At 47.0% G+C, this 23,237-nt stretch overlaps 1 protein-coding gene across 1 annotated transcript in view; it reads left to right on the forward strand.

The window, feature by feature from the left end:
• The first annotated feature begins 8,598 nt into the window (after window positions 1-8,598).
• The window catches only part of CEP250 (centrosomal protein 250), a 38,684-nt gene continuing 24,045 nt past the window's right edge, over window positions 8,599-23,237 (forward strand). Inside the window, exons 1-14 of the mRNA XM_065892694.1 lie at window positions 8,599-8,784; window positions 9,249-9,305; window positions 10,414-10,496; window positions 10,722-10,887; window positions 11,634-11,740; window positions 12,001-12,255; window positions 14,092-14,188; window positions 16,490-16,591; window positions 17,114-17,275; window positions 17,815-17,993; window positions 18,302-18,484; window positions 20,428-20,572; window positions 21,422-21,568; window positions 22,264-22,494. Coding sequence (XP_065748766.1) covers window positions 8,599-8,784; window positions 9,249-9,305; window positions 10,414-10,496; window positions 10,722-10,887; window positions 11,634-11,740; window positions 12,001-12,255; window positions 14,092-14,188; window positions 16,490-16,591; window positions 17,114-17,275; window positions 17,815-17,993; window positions 18,302-18,484; window positions 20,428-20,572; window positions 21,422-21,568; window positions 22,264-22,494 — 2,100 coding nt within the window. The remainder of the gene's footprint in view (window positions 8,785-9,248; window positions 9,306-10,413; window positions 10,497-10,721; window positions 10,888-11,633; window positions 11,741-12,000; window positions 12,256-14,091; window positions 14,189-16,489; window positions 16,592-17,113; window positions 17,276-17,814; window positions 17,994-18,301; window positions 18,485-20,427; window positions 20,573-21,421; window positions 21,569-22,263; window positions 22,495-23,237) is intronic.

A 23,237-nucleotide genomic window follows, 5' to 3' on the forward strand; every position in this document is an offset into this window, starting at 1 on the left:
CCATCTATTCACTCAGCACTTACTTAGCTCCTATTTTGTACTAAGCCTTGTGCTGGGTGCTAGAGATACACAGTCTTATACAGTGTTTCTCAAAATATGTTCCCAACGCATCGGGAATCACCCAAGGTATTTGCTTGAATGCAGAGTCCCGGGCTCCACGCCTGGTTTACTGACTCTCTAGTGGGGGAATCCGAGAGTCTGCACTTTAAGAAGTTCTCCAGTTTTGTTTTTTTTTTAATCCCAACTAAAACTTTAGACCCACTGAGTGGAGAAGAGAGGCAGGTGAATGAAAGTGCATTGATAATTTATGCACAAAACGCTATAAAAAACGCCTCTAGAGTCCTCTAGAGAAAATCAGGTTCACGCATAAAATTGGACAAACTGCGGTTCTCCGGACGGATGCAGGACATTCAGGCAAAGAAAACACCCTGTTCAAAGCCATGTGTGTTCAAATGACACTGAATAACTACGCTGTGAGTGTTGTGTTGCCTGAAGCCGTTTGGGGCTTCGGGGGTCTGAAGACGAAGTTGTATCCCGACGAATGCCCTTGTTAATTGTACTCGGGTTTGTAGGTGGAACAGTGCGCAGGCGCACCTAGAACCAGGTGACCACACACATGCGCAATGTGTAATCCCGAAGCCAAAAGGGGTATGATTGAGAGCAAGTTTTTTTCTGTTACTAAAACTTCCCTTACTCGAATCCAGCAAGCCTGGCTGTCCCCATTTCTGGCGAGGGAATCTTAATATCTCTTAATATTATCCCGTTTTTTCTTCTGGGCCACACTTTTAAGTCGGCTGCCAGTACTCAACATGGCGGAGGCCCCTAGGTGGCGCAGTCCGTCCTTAGGCGTGCTGCACGGAGGGGCGGGGGCCCTCCGAAAGGGCGGGAGTTTGAGGGGCGGGGCCTGCGCCCCAGCCCCTTGGTGGGACCCCGCCCCCGGCCGGGCCTTAGCTGCTGCTTCAGGCGCTGAGGCGCTGAGGAGCACCCGAGGAATCTGCGGGAGCCGAGCGTGGTGAGGTGGGGCCTCAAGGGCAGGCGGGAGGTGCCCGGGTTAACGGTCTGAGGCCCAGAGGCCGGCCCTCTTAGAGCGCCTTAGGGAATTCCCAGCGGCCGAGGCCCAGAGAGGGGCTGGGACCTGTCCTAGGCTGGTGTGTCCGCGTGCTGCTGCCGCCCACACTCTGCGCTCCAAGTCCGCGTAAAAAGGGATCTTCCCGAGCCTGGGGTTGTCCGATAAGGCGCTGCGCTCTCCTAAGCGTCCCGCTCCTGGCTCCCAGAATTTTGCGGCTCCCTCTGCCTTTGGGGCTTTGCATGTGATCTGTCCGAAAGTCCAGTCCTACTCGCCACCCTACTCTGGAACGCTCATTCTTCGGGACCCACCTTAAATAGCACTTCCTCGGAAACCTTTTCCAACCGCTTTCTGAAGGCGCAGTTAGCTCGCTGCTGGGTTTTTGCACTCATTGCACCGAGTTACTTTTCCTGCATCTCTTTTACAGCCGTGCACTTGTTGGGGCGTTATGCCTTGCCTTTTTTATCTGTATCCCAGGGTCTAGCACGTGATGATCATAATAATAGCTAATATTTATTGAACAGCCACAAAGGTGCTACGAAATGCATTACCTGTAAAGGCCCATTTAATCCTCAGAGCGATTCCCTAAGGTGGGTTCTATATCTTAGCATTTTATGCGTGAAGAAGCTAAGGCACTCTTAGATCAATTTGCGTAGAGTCCCACAACTAATAAGTGAGTGGAGCCGGGATACGAATTCTAGGCTGTCCGTCCCCAGAGCATGTAATAATTCGTGGATTGCCTTTGGGTTTGGTAAATGTCTGTTAAATTGGTGTTTACATTAGGTCCATGAGTTATGGAGGCCAAGATTGTGATGCACATGAGAAGGCTTAGAAAGGAGAATTGATGTTCCCAAATGTACGGAGTGAGTTCATGAGGAACTAGAACCTGGTGCTAGCCCTTGTTCCTTCAGTCACACTCTACCTTTCTTTGGTCCTTGTCCATCAGAGAGTCGAAGACTTAGACCTCATCATTTCACACCCTTTAGAAAGTGTCCCTCCCAGAGCTGTGATTTCATGTTTCATTATTTAGGGGGCAGCATTTTGTAATGGAAGGGTGTAGGGTTTCGAAGCAGATTGGGGTTGAGTATTTGCTCTGCCGCTGACCAGTTATACCCCTTCCGTGTTTTGAGCCTTAGTTTTCTTGTCCATAAAATGAAGGCAATAATTTCTTCTCAAAGTGTTTTTTATGAAGATTGCAAATAATTGTGAGAGAGTAAAGTGCTGTACAAACTACATGATCTGTTTCTTTTGGGTTTTTTTGTTTGTTTTTACCTTTTAGAAGATTATAGAACTGTCAGCATTTTGTAAGACCTTTGATATGGATCATGTTGCCTAATGTTCTTATATCCATTCATTTAGTCAAATATCTAATGAGTACCTGCTATATACCAGGCACTGTTTTAGGAGCTGAGAATACAGCAGTCAACAAAACAATATTCTTGCACTTGGGAAGTGTACATTGGGTTAGATACAGTACACATAATACTCAGATAGGGACAGATGAAGCATGGTAAGGTAAGTAGAAAAATACCAGGGACTTCTCTGGCAGCCCTGTAGTTAAGACTCCCTGCTTCCACTGCAGGGGGCATGGGTTCAATGCCTGGTTGGGGAACTAAGAGATCCTGCGTGCCGCATGGTGCGGCCAAAAAGAAAAAGAAAGAAAGAAAAGAAAAGAAAAATACCAGTTTGTGTGGAGGGGTGGTTGTATTTTATATTGGGTGGTTAAGGAACAACTTACTGAGAAGGGGACATTTGAACAGAGAAGGTGGCAAGGGAGCCAATCATGAGGGTAACTGGAAGAAGAGGCCCTGGATGAGTGTGTGGCTTGGTGTGTTCCAAGCATGTACAGCAAGGAGGGCTGTGTGGCTGGAGGGATGTGAGCAAAGGGGAGAGGAGTAAGAAATGGAATTAAAACAATTGGAGGCTGGGATCAAATAATTAGGACCAGGTAAGCCAATACAGTGATTGTGGTTTCTACTCTTGATTAGCCACTGGAGGGTTCTGAGTGACCGAATCTGTCACTGTTTTAATATTTATTTATTGCTTTATTTACTTATTTATGCCATACCATGTGGGATGTGGGATCTTAGTTCCCCAACCAGGGATGGAACCCATGCCCCCTACAGTGGAAGCTCGGAGTCTTAACCAATGGACAACCCAGGAAGTCCCTGTCACTGTTTTAAAAGGATCACTCTGACTATTCTGCTGAGAAAAAGCAAATTTTGAAAGCAAGGGTAGAAGCATTGCTACCACCTAGGAAGCTTTTGCAGTTATCCAGGTGTGTTAGTTATCAACTGCTATGCAAGAAATTACCCCAAAACTTAGAAGCTTGAAACAGCAGTCATTTATTATCTCATATAGTTGTGGGTCTGAAATCTGGGAGCAGCTCAGCTGGCTGTTTCTGGCTTAGGATCTCTCAGGAGATTGCAGTCAAACTGATGTCTGGTCTGCTCCCAAGATGTGGTTCCTTACCACTGGGCCTCTTCACAGGGCTGCCTGGGTGTCCTCAGGACACAGCAGAGAGAGTGGGGAGAGAGCAAGAGCTAGAGAGAGGGGAGGCCTTTTATGACCTTGTCTTGGAAGTCATTTCTACTTTATTCAGCTTCATTAACTTTATTCCAGATCATGCTCAAGGGGAGAGAGTTTAGGCTCCACCTCTTGAAGGGAGGAGTATCAAAGAATTTGTGGGCATACCTTAAAGCCAAGAGTGGCTTTGCTCAGGATGATGGTGGGGGTGGGTCAGAAGCGATAGGAACTGGTAGAGCCAACAGGATTTGCTGATGGATTGGTTATAGGCTGTGGGAGAATGGAGTCAGTATAACTGTAAGGCCCTTTGGGCTTGAGCAACCAGAAGGATGGAATTAGCACGTACTGAAATGGGGAAGATTGGAGGAACAGGAGTTCACTTTTGGATGAGTTAACTTTGAGATGCCTGTTAGACATCTATATGGAGAAGTTAAATAAATGTTTGGATTTAGTATAGGAGTGTGATGTGCCAGATGGGCTGGAGATGTAACACTGGGAGTCATGGGTGTATAGGTACAGTTTTAAGCCATGAAACTGGATGAGATTATTTAGAAAATGAATGTAGGTGGAGAGGAGGTCTGAAGCCTGAGCCCTGGGGCCTCCAACCTTGAGATGGTGGGGAGGAGCCAGCAGAGGAGACTAAAGGGAGAGAGGCCTTAGAGGTAGGAGGAGGATGGAGAGAGAGGCCCACATATGAGATTTATATAAGGAGCTGTGTGCTAATTTCTTTTTTTCTGGAATAAGAAACAAATTGTCTCTCCAGACAAATATATATATAGTTTCTTTTCTCAGGAAATAAAATATCTGTGCCCTCACGTGTTTTTTCTTTTTTGCTTTAAGTGACAAATTCTGTTTAATAATACCAGTTCTCCTCTTAGTCCTTGCAACATTTACACCTCTACTTCAAGTTTAGGTGGTGTTGCTGCTATTTTAAATTTATTTAAATACTCCTTTTGGAAGAATTTGGATGAGATGAGACAAAATATATAATTTATGTCACTCTTGTCTCACTCTTCACCCTAGGTTCAGAGGTCACTGCCCTTCCCAGTCTGGTTCCTAGCAAAAGTAGGAAGTCAGTCTTCCTCATTTCTGTATCACTGTGGCCAGTTACCTGATGCTAAGCTGGAATTCATGAGTGTTTACAGGATAAATTAACATATAAAAGAAGTGAATCTTTTTCCTTTTCCTGTGGTAATGATAACATCTATTCAGTGGTTTACAGTTTACAGAGCAGACTGACATCCATTATTCTCATTGAATGCAATTCAGTCTGTTACCATTTGCCAGCTACTGACCTTTTCCTTTCCTGAGGGCCATTGAAACCTACCTTTCTTTTGGAGCTATGCTAGTTTATTTATTCTCTGGCTGATCTGACAGTGTGTTAATGAAAGGTGCTGAACTGTGTCTTGAGGAAGCTCAGAACTGAATCTCAATTTCAGAAAAATTCCTGGTGTAATTTTTCTCTGTTCCCTCCATCTTTTTATTCCTGTTTTTTTTTTTTTTGGCGGGGTGGGGGCGTTAATCATAAAACAATTCAAGTCATTTTTTAAATAAACTTTATTCTTTAGAACAATTTTAGATTTACAGAACTTGCATAGTACAGCAAGTTCCTATATACCCTGCACCCAGTTTCCCCGTTAGTAACATCTTACATTAGTATGGTACATTTGCTACAATTTCGCATCATTTTTGAAGTAAATGGGGCATACCAATAAAATATGAACAAAATGAAGTTACTTAATCTCTGTAAGCCTCAGTTTCCTTATCTGTAAAATGAGAGGGTTGGACTAAATTTTTAAATAGCTCTAAAATTTTTAAATTATCTGCTAAAGTAAAATAATCATATAATTCTAATATAATTCCATTTTTTTACTGAGGTGTTACTATCATTTTCTAAAATAATGTATACACATTAACAACAGCCTTATTCTAAAAGAGGATTTAGAGAATTCCCTGCCAGTCCAGTGGTTAGGACTCTTGAGCTTCCACTGCAGGGGGCGCAGATCAAACTAAGATGTTGCAAGCCACGAGGCATGGCCACAAATAAATAAATAAAAAGAATAAAAGAGGATTTAATAGAATTCCAGGAACTATGAGAGGGCTGCTTATATATTAGGTTTGTATAATATATATAAATATATGATTATAAATATATATAATATTATTATATTAGGTTGAATTACATGAAATTATTTTGTTAGGTTATAAAAAGGGCAGATATCGGCAATTTCATGGGGTTTAACCGAATGCTTTTGGGGGTAGGGATTCAAAGGAGTGTTAGGGAGCCTTTGGGGCCTCTGAGACTCTGCAAAAGCCTGGCCCATCCCTCACAGTGTTCGGGGAGAAAAGGCTCTTCAAGTCCCTTGAAGCATCTCAGAGCTACTCTTGTTGTTAGTCGTGTTGTCGGTAAGAGCTACTTCCCAGCAGGTTTGTGCCTCCAACCAGAAGAGAGAGATTGAGCCAGCATTTCACAGCTGTGGTGGAAAGGAAGGGCAGAAAGGGAGGACACTGGAAGTACTAACCCAGTTGATCAGCTAGGAAGAGGCATCCTGGAGTGTTGGTGCCACTATGCCTTTACTGGTGCCACTGTACTCTTCCTACTTTATGCCCTTTCCTTACTGTCTAGTACAAGCTCAGCAAACCCGGGTATCTGCAGTTGCCCAGGAGGTGATTAGTAAGCTGAGTTTTCCTCTGTAACTCTGTTATAAGAAAAACAATAGCACAAGTGCAATGACATGACAACTAAAATCTGCTATCGGTGTGAGGGAGAGGGCAGGGGCCTGAGTCTAAGGTGAACTGGAGAGCATATGCCTTATCTAAAGGGGGCAGACACTGTTTCACTGCAGCCTATTGTCACCTTGTGGGAATGTGGGTCAGGGGTCACTAGATATGCTGATTATCCAAAGGAGCCAGAAATACGAATTTTTATATGTATTTTGCCAATGGTAAATGTTGGCACCTAACTTAAGTTCTTAAAAACCATCGTATAGGGCTTCCCTGGTGGCGCAGTGGTTGAGAGTCCGCCTGCCGATGCAGGGGACACGGGTTCGTGCCCCGGTCTGGGAAGATCCCACATGCCGCGGAGCGGCTGGGCCCGTGAGCCATGGCCACTGAGCCTGCGCGTCCGGAGCCTGTCCTCCGCAGCGGGAGAGGCCACAACAGTGAGAGGCCCGCGTAACGCATAAAAAAAAAAAAAAAAAAAAAAAAACCATCGTATAGGCCACACAATGATTGAAAAGAACCCGCAGGCTACATTTGTAACCTCTGGCCAAGGGTTTAGATCTGCCAGGAGTGAGGCCCACATGCATTTCTTCATTATGCATTGTTGACGAGCTACTAATGACCAAAATGAATTAGCTCCTGCCTTTGAGGAACTCACAAATTAGTGGAGAAGATAGACAAATAGTAGTGGTAAGATGTAACATAGACATTCTCTCTATACATTAAATATAAATTGATATATATTGTATATATGGCTATAAAACTGATAAATTATTCCTGGATACATCTGGGAGGACCTGATAGGATGTGGCATTAGAGCCAGGATGTAGAAGATCAACAGTTTGGTGCATTAAAGGGACATGGGGCCCCTGAAACTCCCACTGTATGTGCAAATGTTACATTGGCATTTGCTGTATATGCCATTTTCTTCAGATTATGAGACTGATGCTGCCAAGAAGGCAGCTCTAATAGACCATTTTCTTGATAGGTAGCTGGAAATACAGATACTCCTCAAACCTGATGATGGGTGTCTCAGGACTGATAAGATGAGAGAACTCTACCCCCCTCCTCTGCCCCCAGGTTATCGTGTGTTTTACAGGCCTAAGAAACTCAGAGGTCATGGAGCTGGGCACCCTCATTTTTGGATGAGGAGCCTGAGGAAGTGGCGTGCTCGAGGTCCTAGAGCCCATTAGAGACAGAACTTGGACTAGCACCCCAAACCCTTGATCATCTTGCCTTCCCGTCTCCTGGGTGTCTCTGAAGTCATTGGTTAGGCTGGCCTCCCTCACCTGCCCCCATTGCCCTGTGCTGGCCCATCTCCTGGTGGATGAGGAGGGTTTGCCATCCTGCTGAAGCTGGCTCCTTCTTCCCTCTGTTTTTTGGTTCCCCTGCCTGAAATGCCTGCTACTCTCTGTCAGAGAGTCAGATTGCTTGTATTCAAATCCCTAGTCAACCAAATGCCAACTGTATGAACTAGGACAAATTGTTTAACCTTTCTGATTTCTCAGCTAAGGCTTAGCCTTCGTAAGCCTCAGTTTCCTCATCCATGTGTAAAGTTAAAATAGTACCAATGCTGAAGTATGATAGGAAAGCACTGGAAGGTTTCAAGATTCTTGTGATGCCAAAATGACATGGTATGTGTAAAGCACTTCAAGTGACTGACCCATAGAAACACTTAACAAGTATTAATTCTGATGATGATGATTCACACTGTTCACAGCCCCACAGGTTGGGTTAAATGTCCTTCTTTTGTCTTCCCATAGTATCCTGTGATGTCTCTGTTATTACTGCACAGACCACGTTGTATTGTAATTGTGTCCATCTCCCCTGCTAGCCTAAAATCACCTTCAGTGATTCATTCAGCAGATGTTTATTAGGCACTGTGCCAGGCACTAGGGATGCAATGGTAAACTAGGAGCTCTTGGTCGAGTGCAGAGTTACAAAAGTCATGCCAAGAAACACTAGTCCTGTGAACTTGTGTCATGGTCCAATAAATTTGGGAAATGATGCTCATCACGTCCCCCCCCCCCTTTAGAGATTAGGTCCATCTTAGTATTTGAAAAGCTTTGAGGAGTACTGTACTTTGTCCAACCCAATTTTACAGAACTTAATGAGTATTTGCTGAATAAATTTGAGTCATCTAGGGAGTTCTTTCAACTCCACTGTGTGCTTTAGTCCCCAGCTCAAGAGGAGGTCCAAGGGACACAGCAATGATTAGAGAGCCTGCTGGGAGCGAACAGCCTCTGGCTGCATAGGGACCTGTGGACTTACTGTCTGGTGCCCCCATGGAGACAGGGGGCCCTGGGTTGAACAATATGAAGCCCCGGTCACTGCAGCTGGTGCTGGAGGAGCAAGTGCTGGCGCTACAGCAGCAGATGGCAGAGAACCAAGCAGCTTCCTGGCGGAAGCTGAAGAGTTCCCAGGAGGCTCAGCAAAGGCAAGCAACCCTCGTGAAGAAGCTGCAGGCCAAGGTGAGGCAGCTGCCCTTTCAGGAAGGGGAAGGAGGAGAACACTTGGGGCTGGGGACTGAAGCGGGATGAGGTTTGCAGAAGATGGAGCCACGTGGTGGGAATGTCCTAAACAGCTCTCCTTTGATGTCTGCAACTTCTCCACCAGCCATCTACGATGTCCCTTTCAAAGGTGACCTTCATGAGGGGTCAGTTAGTTGTCTAGGTTTGCTCTCCTAGTCTAGAGCTAGGACCTGATCCTAGGTTTTCCGGTTCCAAAGCCCATGAACTTCCTTCTCCAATACAAGAGCTGTAGAGAACATATGATTAAATGACCAAATGGAAACTGTAAGATGTTATGGCCTCACTTCACTGTCATCACCCAGTCCCTCATTCACAGCGCATTTGCCCACGACCCTTGGGGACCTTTGCTTTGGGCTGTTGGTACCAGCCGTGCCCATTGCCGTGTCCTGCTCTGTTTGCCCCAGGTGTTGCAGTACCGGAGTTGGTGCCAAGAGCTGGAGAAGCGGCTGGAAGCCACTGGGGTGAGTGAGGCTCTTCTGTGCTCCTCCTGAGCCCTCAGGGAGTATAGTTAGGCCTCATTTGCCGACTGAGGGAGGCTGGGGTGTGATAAGGCGGTGTTTGGAAGAAGCCGTTCTTTCGTCAGCCCCTGAGAGCTTCATCAGATACCTTCACAGGACCTAGCTATTCCTGCCCCATCAGACTCCAACCCCAGGCTCTCTAAGGACAAAATGAGCTTTAGGAGACTTAATATTACCAGATTGGAAGGGGTGTGGAATCCGAGAGAAGAGATGCATTTTTCCTCCAGGAGGTGTCAGTGTTTATCTGTCTTGGAGAGATGTGTGCCTTTGCAGGCCTGAAAAAACCATATTTGTGACAGAGAGATTTCTTTGTGCTGTGGGCTGGGTAGAACTGGCTTTCAAAAACCTATCTGCCTTTCTTCCAGCTCCCTCTCAGCATCTTCTCACATTACCCTCGGAAGAGTTCTCTCAGAGGAAGGAAAGGACGAGACTTAACTATGTACCGTTCTATGTAGGCCAGTCACCCTTAGGCATTGTCATAGAATTACGTCACTTAACCTGCAAAGCAACTTTTCAGGGGAATGATATCACCTTCATTTTGGAGCTGAAGACTTTGTGGCTTAGAGATGTTATAACTTCCCAAGGTCCAAAAATTAGTGTAGTAGAAGCCAAGACCATTAGTGAAAGCTGTATTTTATGCTTCTTAGGTCAAAAGTTCTTTTCACTACCAAATGCCATCTTTCACGAGAAATCACTGGTTTACGTTTGGAGAGAGGGATGCAGTGGGTTTACTTGAGGAATGCAGTGATTGAGAAAAGAGACATATTGCTAACAAAGGGGAGAAAGAATAAAAAAAAAAAGCTGGGGAATTCCCTGGCAGTCCAGTGGTTAGGACTCTGCGCTTTCACTGCTGAGGGGTGGTGGTGGGGTTATCTTTGGTTGGGGGCACTAAGATCCCACAAGCTGCTCGGTGTGGCCAAAAATAAAAATAAATATAAACGGATGAACTTTAAAAACAATAAGCAGGCTGCAGTAGAAGGGGGCATCCGGGAATTGGTCTGCGGGATGTTCTCGTTGAAGGTAATTGAAAGCTTGCTTTTGTCTGGCTAAGGGACCGGTCCCTCAGAGGTGGGAAAGTGTGGAGGAGCCAAACCTGGAACAGCTGCTAACCCGATTGGAGGAGGAGCAACAGAGGTGATGGACCCCAACTTTCTGGCCTGGGTGGTTGGCAGGCAGGTAGAGAAGGTTGATGGAAAACCTCTGTCTCGAGGGCTAACATGGATTAGAACCAAGGACTTCAGCCTTAGCCCTCCAGTTCCTGGCAGTGGAAAGTTCCAGTGGTTGTCATCTTACTCCAAGAGGTCCAAGGGTTGGCTCAGACCTTTGTTTAGTACTTGCTCCTACCCCTCCCCAGTGCAGGTGTGAGAGTCTAGCGGAGGTGAACACCCAGCTTCGGCTGCACATGGAAAAAGCTGACGTGGTGAATAAAGCGCTTCGGGAAGATGTGGAAAAATTGACAGTAGACTGGAGCCGGGCCCGGGATGAGCTAATGAGGAAGGAGAGCCAGTGGCAGATGGAGCAGGAGGTAAGAGAAACAGTGGGCGGGAATGGTGAGAGGAGGACTTGCAGTCTGGGCGCTGCCTGGTCAGTGCCGGAAGGGGTTAACTTCAGGACCTGGATGGAAACTGAGCTGTTTGTTAAAGTCTCTGGCCGTCCTTACTGCTCATGCTGGCAGCTCTGCCCTGCTTGGGCTGTCACCTTAGTTCTGTTCTTACCTGCCCAGTCGAGGTTTTGCTGGCAGGTAGCATGACACTCAAAGCAACTCTGTTCCTGCATAGGTTTTAGATGGATCTTAAAGTTTACTGACCCCCCTCATCTGGAAGTCTGCAATCTAGATGCTAAGGAGGTAGCTGTTGAAATTGAATGGGGAAGAAATTTTCAGATCCCAGTTAAAGGAAACTAATGTTTCCTGGGCCGTTGCTCTGTGTTAGGCATTATGTTAGATGATTTACATATGTTATATCATTTAATCATCATTATAAGTCTGTGGTGATGATGGTAATAGCTCCCATTTGTTGAGCAGCTACTGTTTATCCTTTTCTAATCTAGCTCAAAGAAGGCCATATACCATCCTAGGCCCTTTGACCTCTTGAATCCCACTGCTAACTTTATTAAACACTTCAGCATCGCCTGAACATAGACACCCATTCATAAGCTATCTCCTTTAAGGCCCTCCACTTCCCCCCCAATAGTCAGGAGGAATCCAAGACTCCTGTGTTGGCAAAAGATGTCCTCTGCCCTTTGATATGACCTTGGTTTCTGAACACACAGTTCTTCAAGGGCTACCTGAAAGGGGAGCATGGTCGCCTTCTCAGTCTGTGGCGGGAGGTGGTGACCTTCCGTCGCCACTTCCTGGAAATGAAGTCAGCCACTGACAGGTCAGTGTGGAGGTATGACGGGAGGAGGTTTGCCCCTACCTACCAACTCTATTCGCATGACAGTGGGCTGCTATAGAAGGGAATCAGGTTGTGGGGGAAAAGCAGAGGTGGAAGAGTTGGTGGGGAGGGATGGAGTTGTTGGATTGTTGGATTGAGATGACTTTTCCTAGACCTGCTCCTCAGGCTTCCCTGGGCGTGACCTCCACGCTCCCTTTCCTGTTCCTGGTCCCTGTTGGAGTCTGCTCTTTTCTTGTACTCAGAGACCTGACGGAGCTCAAGGCTGAGCATGTGAGGCTTTCAGGTTCCCTGTTGACCTGTTGTCTGCGCCTGACTGTGGGAGCACCACAGTCCCGGGAATCTGATGGATCTGGGAGACTGAATGGGAGCGAGCCATCCCAGTTGATGCTGCTACTAGCCAGGACCCAGGAGCTGGAGAAGGAAGCCCATGAAAGGAGTCAGGAGTTAACACAGCTGAAGAGTCAAGGGCATCTGGAGAAGGCTGAGCTTCAGGATCGGTGAGATGGCCTGGGTCCTAGGAGGGGTTCGCTAAGAGAAACTTGACTCCTTTAGGGAGTCAAGATAGGTGGGGGAGATTTGAAGAGCATTCCTCCCACAAGAGGGGAAGGAGATGTGCCAGAGGGAGTCTAGTTTGAAACCCAGTGCCACAGCTGGGGCTGTGTCACTGCCCTCTGCCCTCAGACTATCTTGCAGCTCAGTTTCTGTCCTGTTGACTTACAGAGCTGGCTGTGACTCTCCTCTATCAATACCAAACTATTTGCCATTCCCAGAACAGCCAAGTTCTTCCATGTTCCCTGCCTTTGTAGATGCTGGCCTTAGCCTGGAATGCCTCTCTCCCTTCTCTCTCTGCCTTATCCTTTAAGGCATAGTTAAATGTCACCTCTTCTATGACCTTGATAGCCTGTTACATTACTGTGCCCCCATGTGGTCATTTTTTGTTGTTATATACATTTTTTTTTAAATAAATTTATTTATTTTTGGCTGCGTTGGGTCTTCATTGCTGCACGCGGGCTTTCTCTAGTTGCGACGAGCAGGGGCTACTCTTTGTTGCGGTGCACGGGCTTCTTATTGCGGTGGCTTCTCTTGCTGAAGAGCATGGGCTCTAGGCGTGCGGGCTTCAGTAGTTGTGGCATGTGGGCTCAGTTGTTGTGGCTTCAGTGGTTGTGACTCACGGGCTCCAGAACGTAGGCTCAGTAGTTGCACACAGGCTTAGTTGCTCCGCGGCATGTGTGATCTTCCTGGACCTGGGCTCGAACCTGTGTCGCCTGCATTGGCAGGCAGATTCTTAACCACTGCGCCACCAGGGAAGTCCCCCCTATGGTCTTTTGACGTGCTTGTTACATTGGTCTCGTTGATTATTTAGTTTTGTTTCGGGTTTTTTTGGCTAGGCTCTTTTATTTTTTGGATTATAATAAAATAGATTTTTTAAAAATGATAAGGGCAGGGACATAAACAAAGAGCTCCGTTTGAATCTTGGGGCAAAGTTCAGTTTATACCCCATGGCTAGGGTTGTGTCACCACCTATTGGTGGCGTGTGTAAATTGCAGTTTGTTTTGTTTGGGTTGTGAAGGCACTGGGAAGCACAAGAACAGAGACCATGTCTTAGTAAGTTTTGTGTTCTAGTGCTTTGCACTTCACCTGCGATATAGTAGACACTTAGTAAATGTTTGTTGAATCATACAATAGCTAAATGAATGACCATACAGTGAGTTAAAGCTCTTAAAGATGATACAGAATAAAATTATGAAGACTTTGAAATAAAAAATTAAGTTCCTTGATAACTTCATTCAAGAAATATTTATTTAGCTACTTATATAACACCAGGTACTGAGCTCCAGGATATGGTGTTAGGTGATAAAGATGCCTGGTGATTTCCCTGAACTTTGAGGTTAGTATCAGGGTGGTTAACCATAATCTTTCCCAATTTGCCCCTCCTTTTTCTCTATCAGAGTTAGAACCTTGGGCTTGAGGGACCTTGGGACTATCCCATGTGGCAATTCTGATGTTCTTGTTGGCTTCAGGGCGCTTGACTTCAAGATCAAGTGGGGTCTGGAAGGGCCTGATCCAGGGCTTTCCTTCAGCTCTTGGGCCCCCAAACACGTGTTCCAGTCTTGAGATGTGATAAATCCTTGCATGCGTCTGAGTGGCTTTTGGCTCCCCCTCCCCGAGTTCAAGGCTATAGCATCATGTATTCAGGGAGTGCAGGGGCTGGGGGCACCCAAGGGACTCTGGGGGGGCAGCAGTGGGGGTGTCTGGCTTGGGTTAGGGTGTGCTGCATAGCTCTGTCCACATCAGTGGGTTCCCAGGTAACTGTGCTATGCTCTTCTCTTCAGGGTGACCGAGCTCTCTGCTCTACTGACGCAGTCTCAGAAGCAAAATGAAGATTATGAAAAGATGGTAAAGGCTCTGAGAGAGACGATGGAGATCCTGGTACGTGATCCTTTGTTCTGGGAGAGTTGGGAGTGGGCCTGTAGATTCCTGTCCTTTATGGACAGAGAGTTCAGGATACCAGTTAAATGTTCCTTGATGAAATCCCCTAAAGCTAAAAAATTAATTTTGGTTGAATCTGAAAATTATTTAACTCATTCTTTTATCCATTTAATAAACATTAGCTGTCTACTGTCCCTACTATATTCCTAGGGAAACTACAGCAGTGCGTGCATGCAGTGTGTCCTCCTCTGAGAGAGTGAGACACACATGAAGAGGCACACTAACCAAGTAGGAGCGGGGGATGTTTGGAGAGATTCAAAACCTAGTCAGACGGGAAACACCTGAGGAGCATGAATGTGGTTAGCCTGGAGAAGGAGGGCTTGAGGAAGACATGATGGCTGCCTTCACATAACTGAAGGACTGACACCAGGGAAGAGAGTTGGCTTGTTTAATGTTTGCCAGCGGGGCACAATCACTGCCAGTGACTGGAAGTTACAGGGTGGTAGAGCAGCTGGAGCTGCTCGGTAGTTGAACAGTCTGTCTAATGAAGGAGTGAGGTTTGTGTCACTGGCTTAACATCTGCCAGGATTGTTATCAAAGGGATTCTCTAAGGTTGGAAGTTAGAACCTCTGGCTTGATTGCACGTTTCCTTTCATCTCTGGGAATTTTCAGATCTCTGATTTTAGGCAAATCCTGCACCCCTATCCACATACATATCCCTAGTCTTCTCATCCAAGCTAGGATCAGCTGGGGGCTAGACATGCTTATGCCTTTTTGGTTTCTTTTTTTTTTTTTTTGCGGTACACGGGCCTCTCACTGTTGTGGCCTCTCCTGTTGCGGAGCACAGGCTCTGGACGCGCAGGCTCAGCGGCCATGGCTCATGGGCGCAGCCGCTCCGCGGCATGTGGGATCTTCCCAGACCGGGGCAGGAACCCGTGTCCCTTGCATCGGCAGGCGGACTCTCAACCACTGCGTCACCAGGGAAGCCCTTGGTTTCTTTTTGTTCAGGAATTTGCAAATTCAGATGTCCGCAGGGCCCAGGTAATATAAATGAATGAAGTGAGTTCAGCTATAAGAATTCTGATTTTCCAGTGCTATCATATTTAGTTTCCAGTATAACAGGGAACACTTGATCTCAATAGTAAGGAAACAGTGAGGAGTAGTGAGGACTGCAGGACCCTGAAGAATATATGTCCCATCTGGAGGAGGCATCCTCTATTCAACTTCAGTAAATTATTGCCATCTAGGGATGGGGGCTGGTGTGGCCCATATGTTAACTTTTTGAGAGAAGCCAGAAATTCAGATTTTTATGAATTTTTATGAATTTCTCAGCTCAGAAAAATCTCTCAATTTACAAATGTTGGTTCAAATTTTATATAGGCCAAAAAAAAACATAGCTGCAAATCTGCGTCTTTAAGCCTTCACTAGCACAATAAGGTAAGAAGGAGGAGGGGACATTTTGAGAGTTCAAATTTATTGCTGACCTTGGGGCTAGAGGTTCCTCTGGCTTTAAGTCTCAAGTGCCAATTTGCTGTTCAGAGACAGCAACCATCCTTCATCCAATGATAGCTCACATTTAATGAACATTTGCTTTCTGACAGACACTGTGTTGAGTAATTTACATGCAGTTTTTTCATTCAAGCCTCAAAACAAATCTATAAAGTAGTTGCTGTTAATTATTCCTATTTTATTTTATTTTTCAAGTTTTTCCATTTTTTTAAAATTTTTGGCTGCGTTGGGTCTTCGTTGCTGTGCACAGGCTTTCTCTAGTTGCAGTAAGTGGGGGCTACTCTTCGTTGTGGTGCACGGGCTTCTCATTGCGGTGGCTTCTCTTGTTGCAGAGCACAGGGTCTAGGTGCATGGGCTTCAGTAGTTGTGGCACATGGGCTTAGTTGCTCCGCGGCACGTGGGATCTTTCCAGACCGGGGCTCAAACCCTTGTCCCCCGCATTGGCAGGCGGATTCTTAACCACTGCACCACCGGGGAAGTCCCTTAGTCCTATTTTAAAGAGAAGGAAGCTCAAAGAAGGAGTTGCCTAAGGTTACCAAACTAGTAAGTGATAGTGCAAGAAATCTTATCTAGGCAGTCTAATTTGGAGCTCTTAATCCCTTAATCTGAATTCTTAATCACCACATCACATTGTCTTCAGAATCCTGGGACAGTGTTAGCATTCACGTGTGGTCAGGGGAAAAGTGGGATTGACAGAATAGACAGAATGAGACTCTGGTTAATTTGGGGCCTGGAATGATAAATTCTCTTCTGAGAGTTTGGCTCATAGGCTCTATTTGGTTCCCTGTCCAGGAGGCAAATCACGCAGAATTAATGGAACACGAGGCATCTCTAAGTAGGAATGCCCAAGAAGAGAAGCTGTCGTTACAGCAAATGATCAAGGACATAACCCAGGTACTGGTAAGCCTCCGGTTCACAGTAACCGGTCCAACCTCACCCTCCCCAGACCTCCCCGTCCTCTCAGGTGCGCCTAGAGGAGTCTGGATTTAGGGTCTTGTGGGGAGGAATTGTCTGAGTACATTTGAAGACTGGAACCCTGAGGAGTAGCTAAGCTTTCGTGTGCTGGCACTGCCTGCTGAAATGCCCTCTCTCTTACTGCTAGCTGCAGTTCTCCGGCAGCGGCTGGATCCTGGCCTTTGCTACCTCAGCAACCTCTTCTTCCTTCATTTATTCCTTGGGTGTTCAAGGGGTGCTAGTCTTGTTGCTCATTCTAGGTTTGGGTGACCGAAGGGGAAGAGTTGGTTTGAGGAGTTGAAGGAACCAACCTTTTTGGCTCTTAAGATACCCTCCTCCCACCCCCCAGGGAGAGGACCTGAGAGAGAAAACATCAGGTTTGTCCAGGCTGGCATGTTAGTCCTCTACATGGATTCTAGGCCTTGGTCAGTAGGATGGTGACCCTGCTGTGTTGGATTTCAGGCCATGGTAGAAGAGGAGGACAATATGGCCCAAGCCTCTGGTCATGAGAGCTCCTTGGAGTTGGACCCTAGTGGCTTCTCCTCCCAGTTTGATTCCCAGCAGCCAGACAAGGCTCTTTCTCTGGTGCGTTCAGTGCTGACTCAGAGACGCCAGGCTGTGCAGGTGAGAACCCCAGCACTGCTCCTCAGCCACAGGGATGGGTGTCTAAACTGACTTGGGCCCCAGGTACCCTCCTAGCCCAGACTGCCCCTTTTGCTACATTGACCAGTCACAAGGTGTTTTGTCAACACCCCAAAGTGCCCATTAGAATCTCTGTGTCTGCCCAGTTGTGCTCGTGGGGAGCAGGCACACTCTCCGTGCCACTGGCACGCTCCACTTTGATGCAGTCTTTACACAGCACTGTGCAACGTGGAGCCCCAGGGGAGTGTGGGTAAGCGTTCCCCAATTCTAAGGGTCCCAGCCACACTTACCACCCCCACCATTTTACATTTGAAGATGATGGACTCTGACACTCTGGAAGCCACAGAACCCAGTCATCTCTGATGCTCTGTCTCCTCGACTGGTCTCATCTCTTTTCGTAGCTTCCTTTTGTTGCACCAGCCCCCAACCCGCTTGCCCAGCCCTACTTTCAGGCTTATGACATCCCTCCTCTGCCCTGCGCTCTTGTTCACCACCTCACTTCTGATGCTCTCCCTCCGCAGGACCTAAGGCAGCAGCTGTCAGGCTGCCAGGAAGCCGTGAGCTCCTTGCAGCAGCAGCATCATCAGTGGGAGGAGGAGGGTGAGGCCCTGAGACAGCGGCTACAGCAGCTCACCGGGGAGCGGGACACCCTGGCAGGGCAGACTGTGGACCTGCAGGGGGAGGTGGACTCTCTCAGCAGGTGAGCGGGAGCTGTCCATCCCCCGCTTCCTCCCAGGCTCAGTCCCCGCCCAGCCCATGTGTTTGGTTGGCTGACCCTTTTCTTCCCTAGACCCACAGCTGCTCAGGGCCTCCTTGCTTTGTGTTCTGCTGGTTCCTGCTCACTCAGTTTTGGGTCTTTGTGATAAAAAAAAAAAACAGTTTCCTGCTCAAAAGGGAAGATGAGATATTTAAAGGAAACATAAACCTCTCTCCTTTGACCCTGTGCTGTCTGCTTCCAGGAGGGCTTTTAGGTTCCAGGGTTTCTGTTCATGTCCGGTCTCCTTCCAGGGAGCGAGAGCTCCTGCAGAAGACCAGGGAGGAGCTGCAGCAGCAGCTGGAGGTGCTGGAGCAGGAGGCATGGCGACTGCGGAGGACAAACATGGAGCTTCAGCTGCAGGGCGACTGTGCTCAGGGCGAGAAGGAGGAGCAGCGGGAGGAGCTGCACCTGGCCATCCGTGAACGGGAGCGCCTGTGCGTGCGTGTGACAGCCCCTCCCCGCTCTTAGAAAGTGGAGTAAATTGAAGCCTGGTGTTCGGTGGGTTCAGATTAGCTTACTGCTCCGTCCTTTGCAGGAGGATGAAAACAGAAAGTTCATCCAAGCATTGCTGAACACCCAGGAGGGCCGAGGCCCCGTGGCGGGTACAGAAATAAATAAGACACAGGCTCTGATCTCAAGCAGTTTGCAGTGTAATGGGGAAGTCAGACAAGTAAACCTTGGCCAGATGAAGTATGAGCTAAAAAAGAGCTTCAAGCTAGGTCCTCTGGGAGAATAGGAGTAACAGTTAATTATTGAAAGCTTCATGGAGGAGAGGGTAGCCGTTGAGCTGGGCCTTGACATATTTCGATTGGTAGAGAGTGGGACAAGGGCTAAAGGAACAGATTAGCAAAGAAAAGGAGTCAGGAACGTTCATGGCATGTTCAGAGGAGGCCGGGCTGGCCAAACTGTAGGACTGATCCTGGGAAGTAATGGGAAATGAGCTGGTCAAGGAAGGGAATTTCAGAGTACAGGGACCCAGCTCATTTGTAAATTCCCCGATACCATGTCATAGAAAAAGCAAGGACTTTAGAGCTGGGCAGAAGCTTGGTTTAAATTATGGCTCTGCCACTTGGACAGATTATTTGTAAAATGGGGCTGATAATATTTCCCTTGAAGAGTCTTTGGGGAGATTAAAGCAGTGTTTTGCAAAATGCCAGCACAGAGCCTGACATATGGTAAGTCTTCAGCACCTGGTAGCAGGGGCTATATTTTTTTTTTCAATTTTGGCTGCATCATGTCTTAGTTGCGGCATGCGGGATCTTCATTGCAGCATGCAGGATCTTTTCTTGTGGCGCCCGGGCTTCTCTCTAGTTGTGGTGTGCGGGTTTTCTCCCTCTAGTTGTGGCGCACAGGCTCCAGAGCACGTGGGCTCTGTAGTTTGTGGCACGTGGGCTCTCTAGTTGAGGCATGCAGGCTCAGTAGTTGTGGCGCACGGGTTTAGTTGCCCCACGGCATGTGGGATCTTAGTTCCCTGACCAGGGATCGAACCCATGTCCCCTGCATTGGAAGGTGGATTCTTTACCACTGGACCACCAGGAAAGTCCCTGTATCTTCTTCATCTTTTTTTTTTTTTTTTTTTTTTTAATTTATTTTTTGCGGTACGCGGGCCTGTCACTGTTGTGACCTCTCCCGTTGTGGAGCACAGGCTCCGGACGCGCAGGCTCAGCGGCCATGGCTCACGGGCCTAGCCGTTCCGTGGCATGTGGGATCTTCCCGGACCGGGGCACGAACCCGTGTCCCCTGCATTGGCAGGCGGACCCTCAACCACTGCGCCACCAGGGAAGCCCTCTTCTTCATCTTTGATGCATCCCCTCCTCACCTGTTCCCTAGCTCCTTCTGCCTAATAGGCATGAATAATGGAATCTTGAATGACTGCTCTAAAGATCATGACTTGCACAAGGAGTGGTCTCTCCTCTACTAAGGAAAAGGAGAGACAATCCACAAAGATAGTTTTATGTTTTTAAATTTAATTTGTGTGACGCGATAATGCACCTATTTATATGATTCAAAAGTCAAAACTATTTTAAAAGGTATGCAAAGAGAAAGTACTACTTCCCTCGGCTTCATTCATCCCATATTCCTTCCTTCTGTTTGTAACCATTTAAATTAATTTCTTATTAATATGTCTAGTGCTGCTTTATGCAATAAATGCATATATCCTTATTTCCCCCAATTTCTTGCATAAAAGATAGTACACCATGTATACTGTTCTGCGCCTTGCTTTTTTCATGTTATGTGTCTTGGAGACCTCTCCTTATCAGTTTTTAGAGACCACCTTCATTCTTTTGCATCGCAAAAGCAATTGCATTCCTGTTATCTTCTGGGGTGTGGCCATTCCCTGAGATTTCCTCTAGCCCCCTTCTGTTTCCCGTCTTAGTCAGGAGACGCTGGCGGGCCTAGAAGCCAAACAGTCAGAGTCGCTCAGTGAAGTGATCACCCTTCGGGAAGCCCTGGAGTCCAGTCGCCTGGAAGGGGAGTTGCTGAGACAAGAGCAAACAGAAGTGACCGCCGCACTGGCCAGGGTGCGTGGCCCTCCCCCTCGCTGGCTGGGTGGGGCGGGCGGCTTGGAAAGTTGTGTCTCCAGGAAAAAGGCGCGCAGCCTGCCTCGTTCTTCATCCTGCAAGTCATGGCCCTTCCTGTTTCTTGCCTCAATGCCTAGTTACTGCTTTTGGGTTCTGTCCCTCCAAACAGACTCTCTGTATTGCAATTTGAATGGTTTTCTAAAATGTCAATCTGGTCATGTCAGTCTCTTTCCTAAAACCATTCATTGGCTTCCCAGCTCCTTGGTACCACATGCAAAGCCCTCTGCCACCTGCCCCAAACTGTTTCTAGCCTCCTCTTCACTCCAGATCCCTGTTCTAACGCCTCATATACCTTCGTTCCTGCCACATAGCACTAATTGCATTCTCAGTTTTACCCGTTCTTTCGTGATTTTAATACTTTGTATGTACTTTTCCCTTTGCTTGGACTGCTACTTTCCTCCCCTTTTAACCGCAAACTGTTCCTCATCTGTCAGTACCCAACTTAACTGTCGACTCTTCTACCAAGCATTTTTGATTCTCTCAAATTGAATTAATGCTTTCTTTGAGTTCCCAGAGCACTTTGTGCTTACATTGGCTATGGTGTCATCCCAGTTGTAGTTGCTTATACATCCTGATGTCTGTGTCTCTGTAATGTGAGTTCCTCTCTTACTCTTCAACAAATGAATGGGTAAGTGAATGAAGAAATGAAGGGAAAAGTTGTTCAGAATGTAAGGGAAGGAATGAAGTGTTAACTGATCTCTGTACAAGGAAAGCAGCAGATGTTGGGGATGTGAGCTGTTCACTGTTGCAGGAAAACTGGAAAATGAAACTCTAACTCTCTGCTTTTAGGCAGAACAGTCTATTGTGGAGCTGTCAAGTTCTGAGAACAGCCTGAAGGCTGAGGTAGCTGATCTTCGGGCTGCAGCTGTCAAACTCAGTGCCTTAAATGAGGCTTTGGCCTTAGATAAAGTTGGGCTGAACCAGCAGCTTCTCCAGGTGAGCAAAGATTTCTCTGATCCACAGGGTAGGGCTGGACCCCGACCGAGGGCAAGGGAGAGACAGACAAAGCTGATGCCTGTAACAAGGAACAGTTCTTAAATGGATCAGCCCAAGACAGATCAGCTCCCAAATGTAGTCCTGGAATGAGCAAAAGGAACATTTATAGTGCAAAGGAGAGCAAAGATTACAAGGCCCGGGCTCAGCCATTAAAAATAGACCCCTCCCACATCTGCAGCAGAACTACCTTTGGGCTTTAGGGTAAAATCATCAGGGCTAGGCCCATGTCCTCTGGAAGGAGGACTGGGTTTTAATCCTGTTGTATGAGATAACAGCAATCACAGAAAAGGATCTGTTGAAGAGCCCAAGTCTCAGAATTTTCTCTAGAGGTTACAGATTTAACACATCTCTTCACTACCCCATTCCCTTGAGCCCCAGAAATGTTGTATGTTCCCTTATTCTGAATTCTTTAAGAGCAGGATTTTGCCTTTTTTCTCTCTGTCCCCAGCATCAACCCATCTAGTACCTGGAGTAAAGACCCCAGACCAAATGTATGCATAGTCCTCCTCTCTCGTAAGCACTCCTGTGTTCATCTGTGGAGAACAGATTCATATCTCACTTGGATTTCTGTCTCAGCACTTCATCTCTAAACCGTAACCCTTTGTCTTTGATGTCCTTCCCTTTTTGGCCAGTAGTTAGAACAGGAGAACCAGTCTGTGTGCAGGAGGATGGAAGCAGCAGAGCAGGCGAGAAACACTTTGCAGGTGGGCCTGACAGAGGCCGAGAGGAACAAGGAAGCCCTGTGGGAAAAGAACACCCACCTGGAGGCTCAGCTGCAGAAAGTGGAGGAGACCAGGGCTGAGCTGCAGGCAGATCTCAGGGGCATGCAAGATGAGAAGGAAGAAATTCAAGAGAAACTAAGTGAGGTGAGAAGACAAAACTGCTACCATCCCATTAAGGATGCTCACTGTACATGCTCGTTGTACATACATGCTCACTGTAAAAAATGAAAGCACTACAGAACTGATTCAGGAAGGGAAAATCTCACTTCCTAGAAATGACCAGTGTTACTAGTTGGGGGTATGTCTTCCAGTTTTTTTAAAAGAATTCCTAGAGGAATCCTTCACTGATCCTTCATTGCTTCACATCCATCAGTTTGAATTAGATGCCTCTCCTGTGTTTTCTGATAATACATTGTATTTATTCAACCACCACTCCCTTCATACTGTATTATAATTATCTGTGTTTATGTGTCTCCACCATTAGACCAAAAGCTCCTTGAAGGCAAGACTATGTCTTACTTGTTTTTATAACTCCAGCTTTTAGTCCAGTGTGTAACACATAGCAAGGGGCTCTGAGTTTTTTCTGAACCAGTGCCCCAGCTCAAAGGTCATCTTTCTTCTCTACCAAGCATCTCATTGCCCTAGTAATTATACATAATCTCCCTTCTCAGAGCCTTTTTCTCAGGGCACTGATCACTTTCTTCCTGGTATTATGTGTGTGTCTTACCTCTCCTTAAGACTAAAAGCTCCTTAGAGGTAGATCTCTTGCAGCCGTAGCACAGGGTATTGCTCACAGGAGAGCCTGTTTCCTGGGCTGGGGACTCTGTGGGTTGATCAGGGGAATAGATAAATGGTACTTGGTGTGAGTGGGCAGTGCTCAAGGCTCA

This window comes from Phocoena phocoena, chromosome 15 (assembly GCF_963924675.1).
Source record: "Phocoena phocoena chromosome 15, mPhoPho1.1, whole genome shotgun sequence".
Taxonomy (NCBI): Eukaryota; Metazoa; Chordata; class Mammalia; order Artiodactyla; family Phocoenidae; genus Phocoena; species Phocoena phocoena.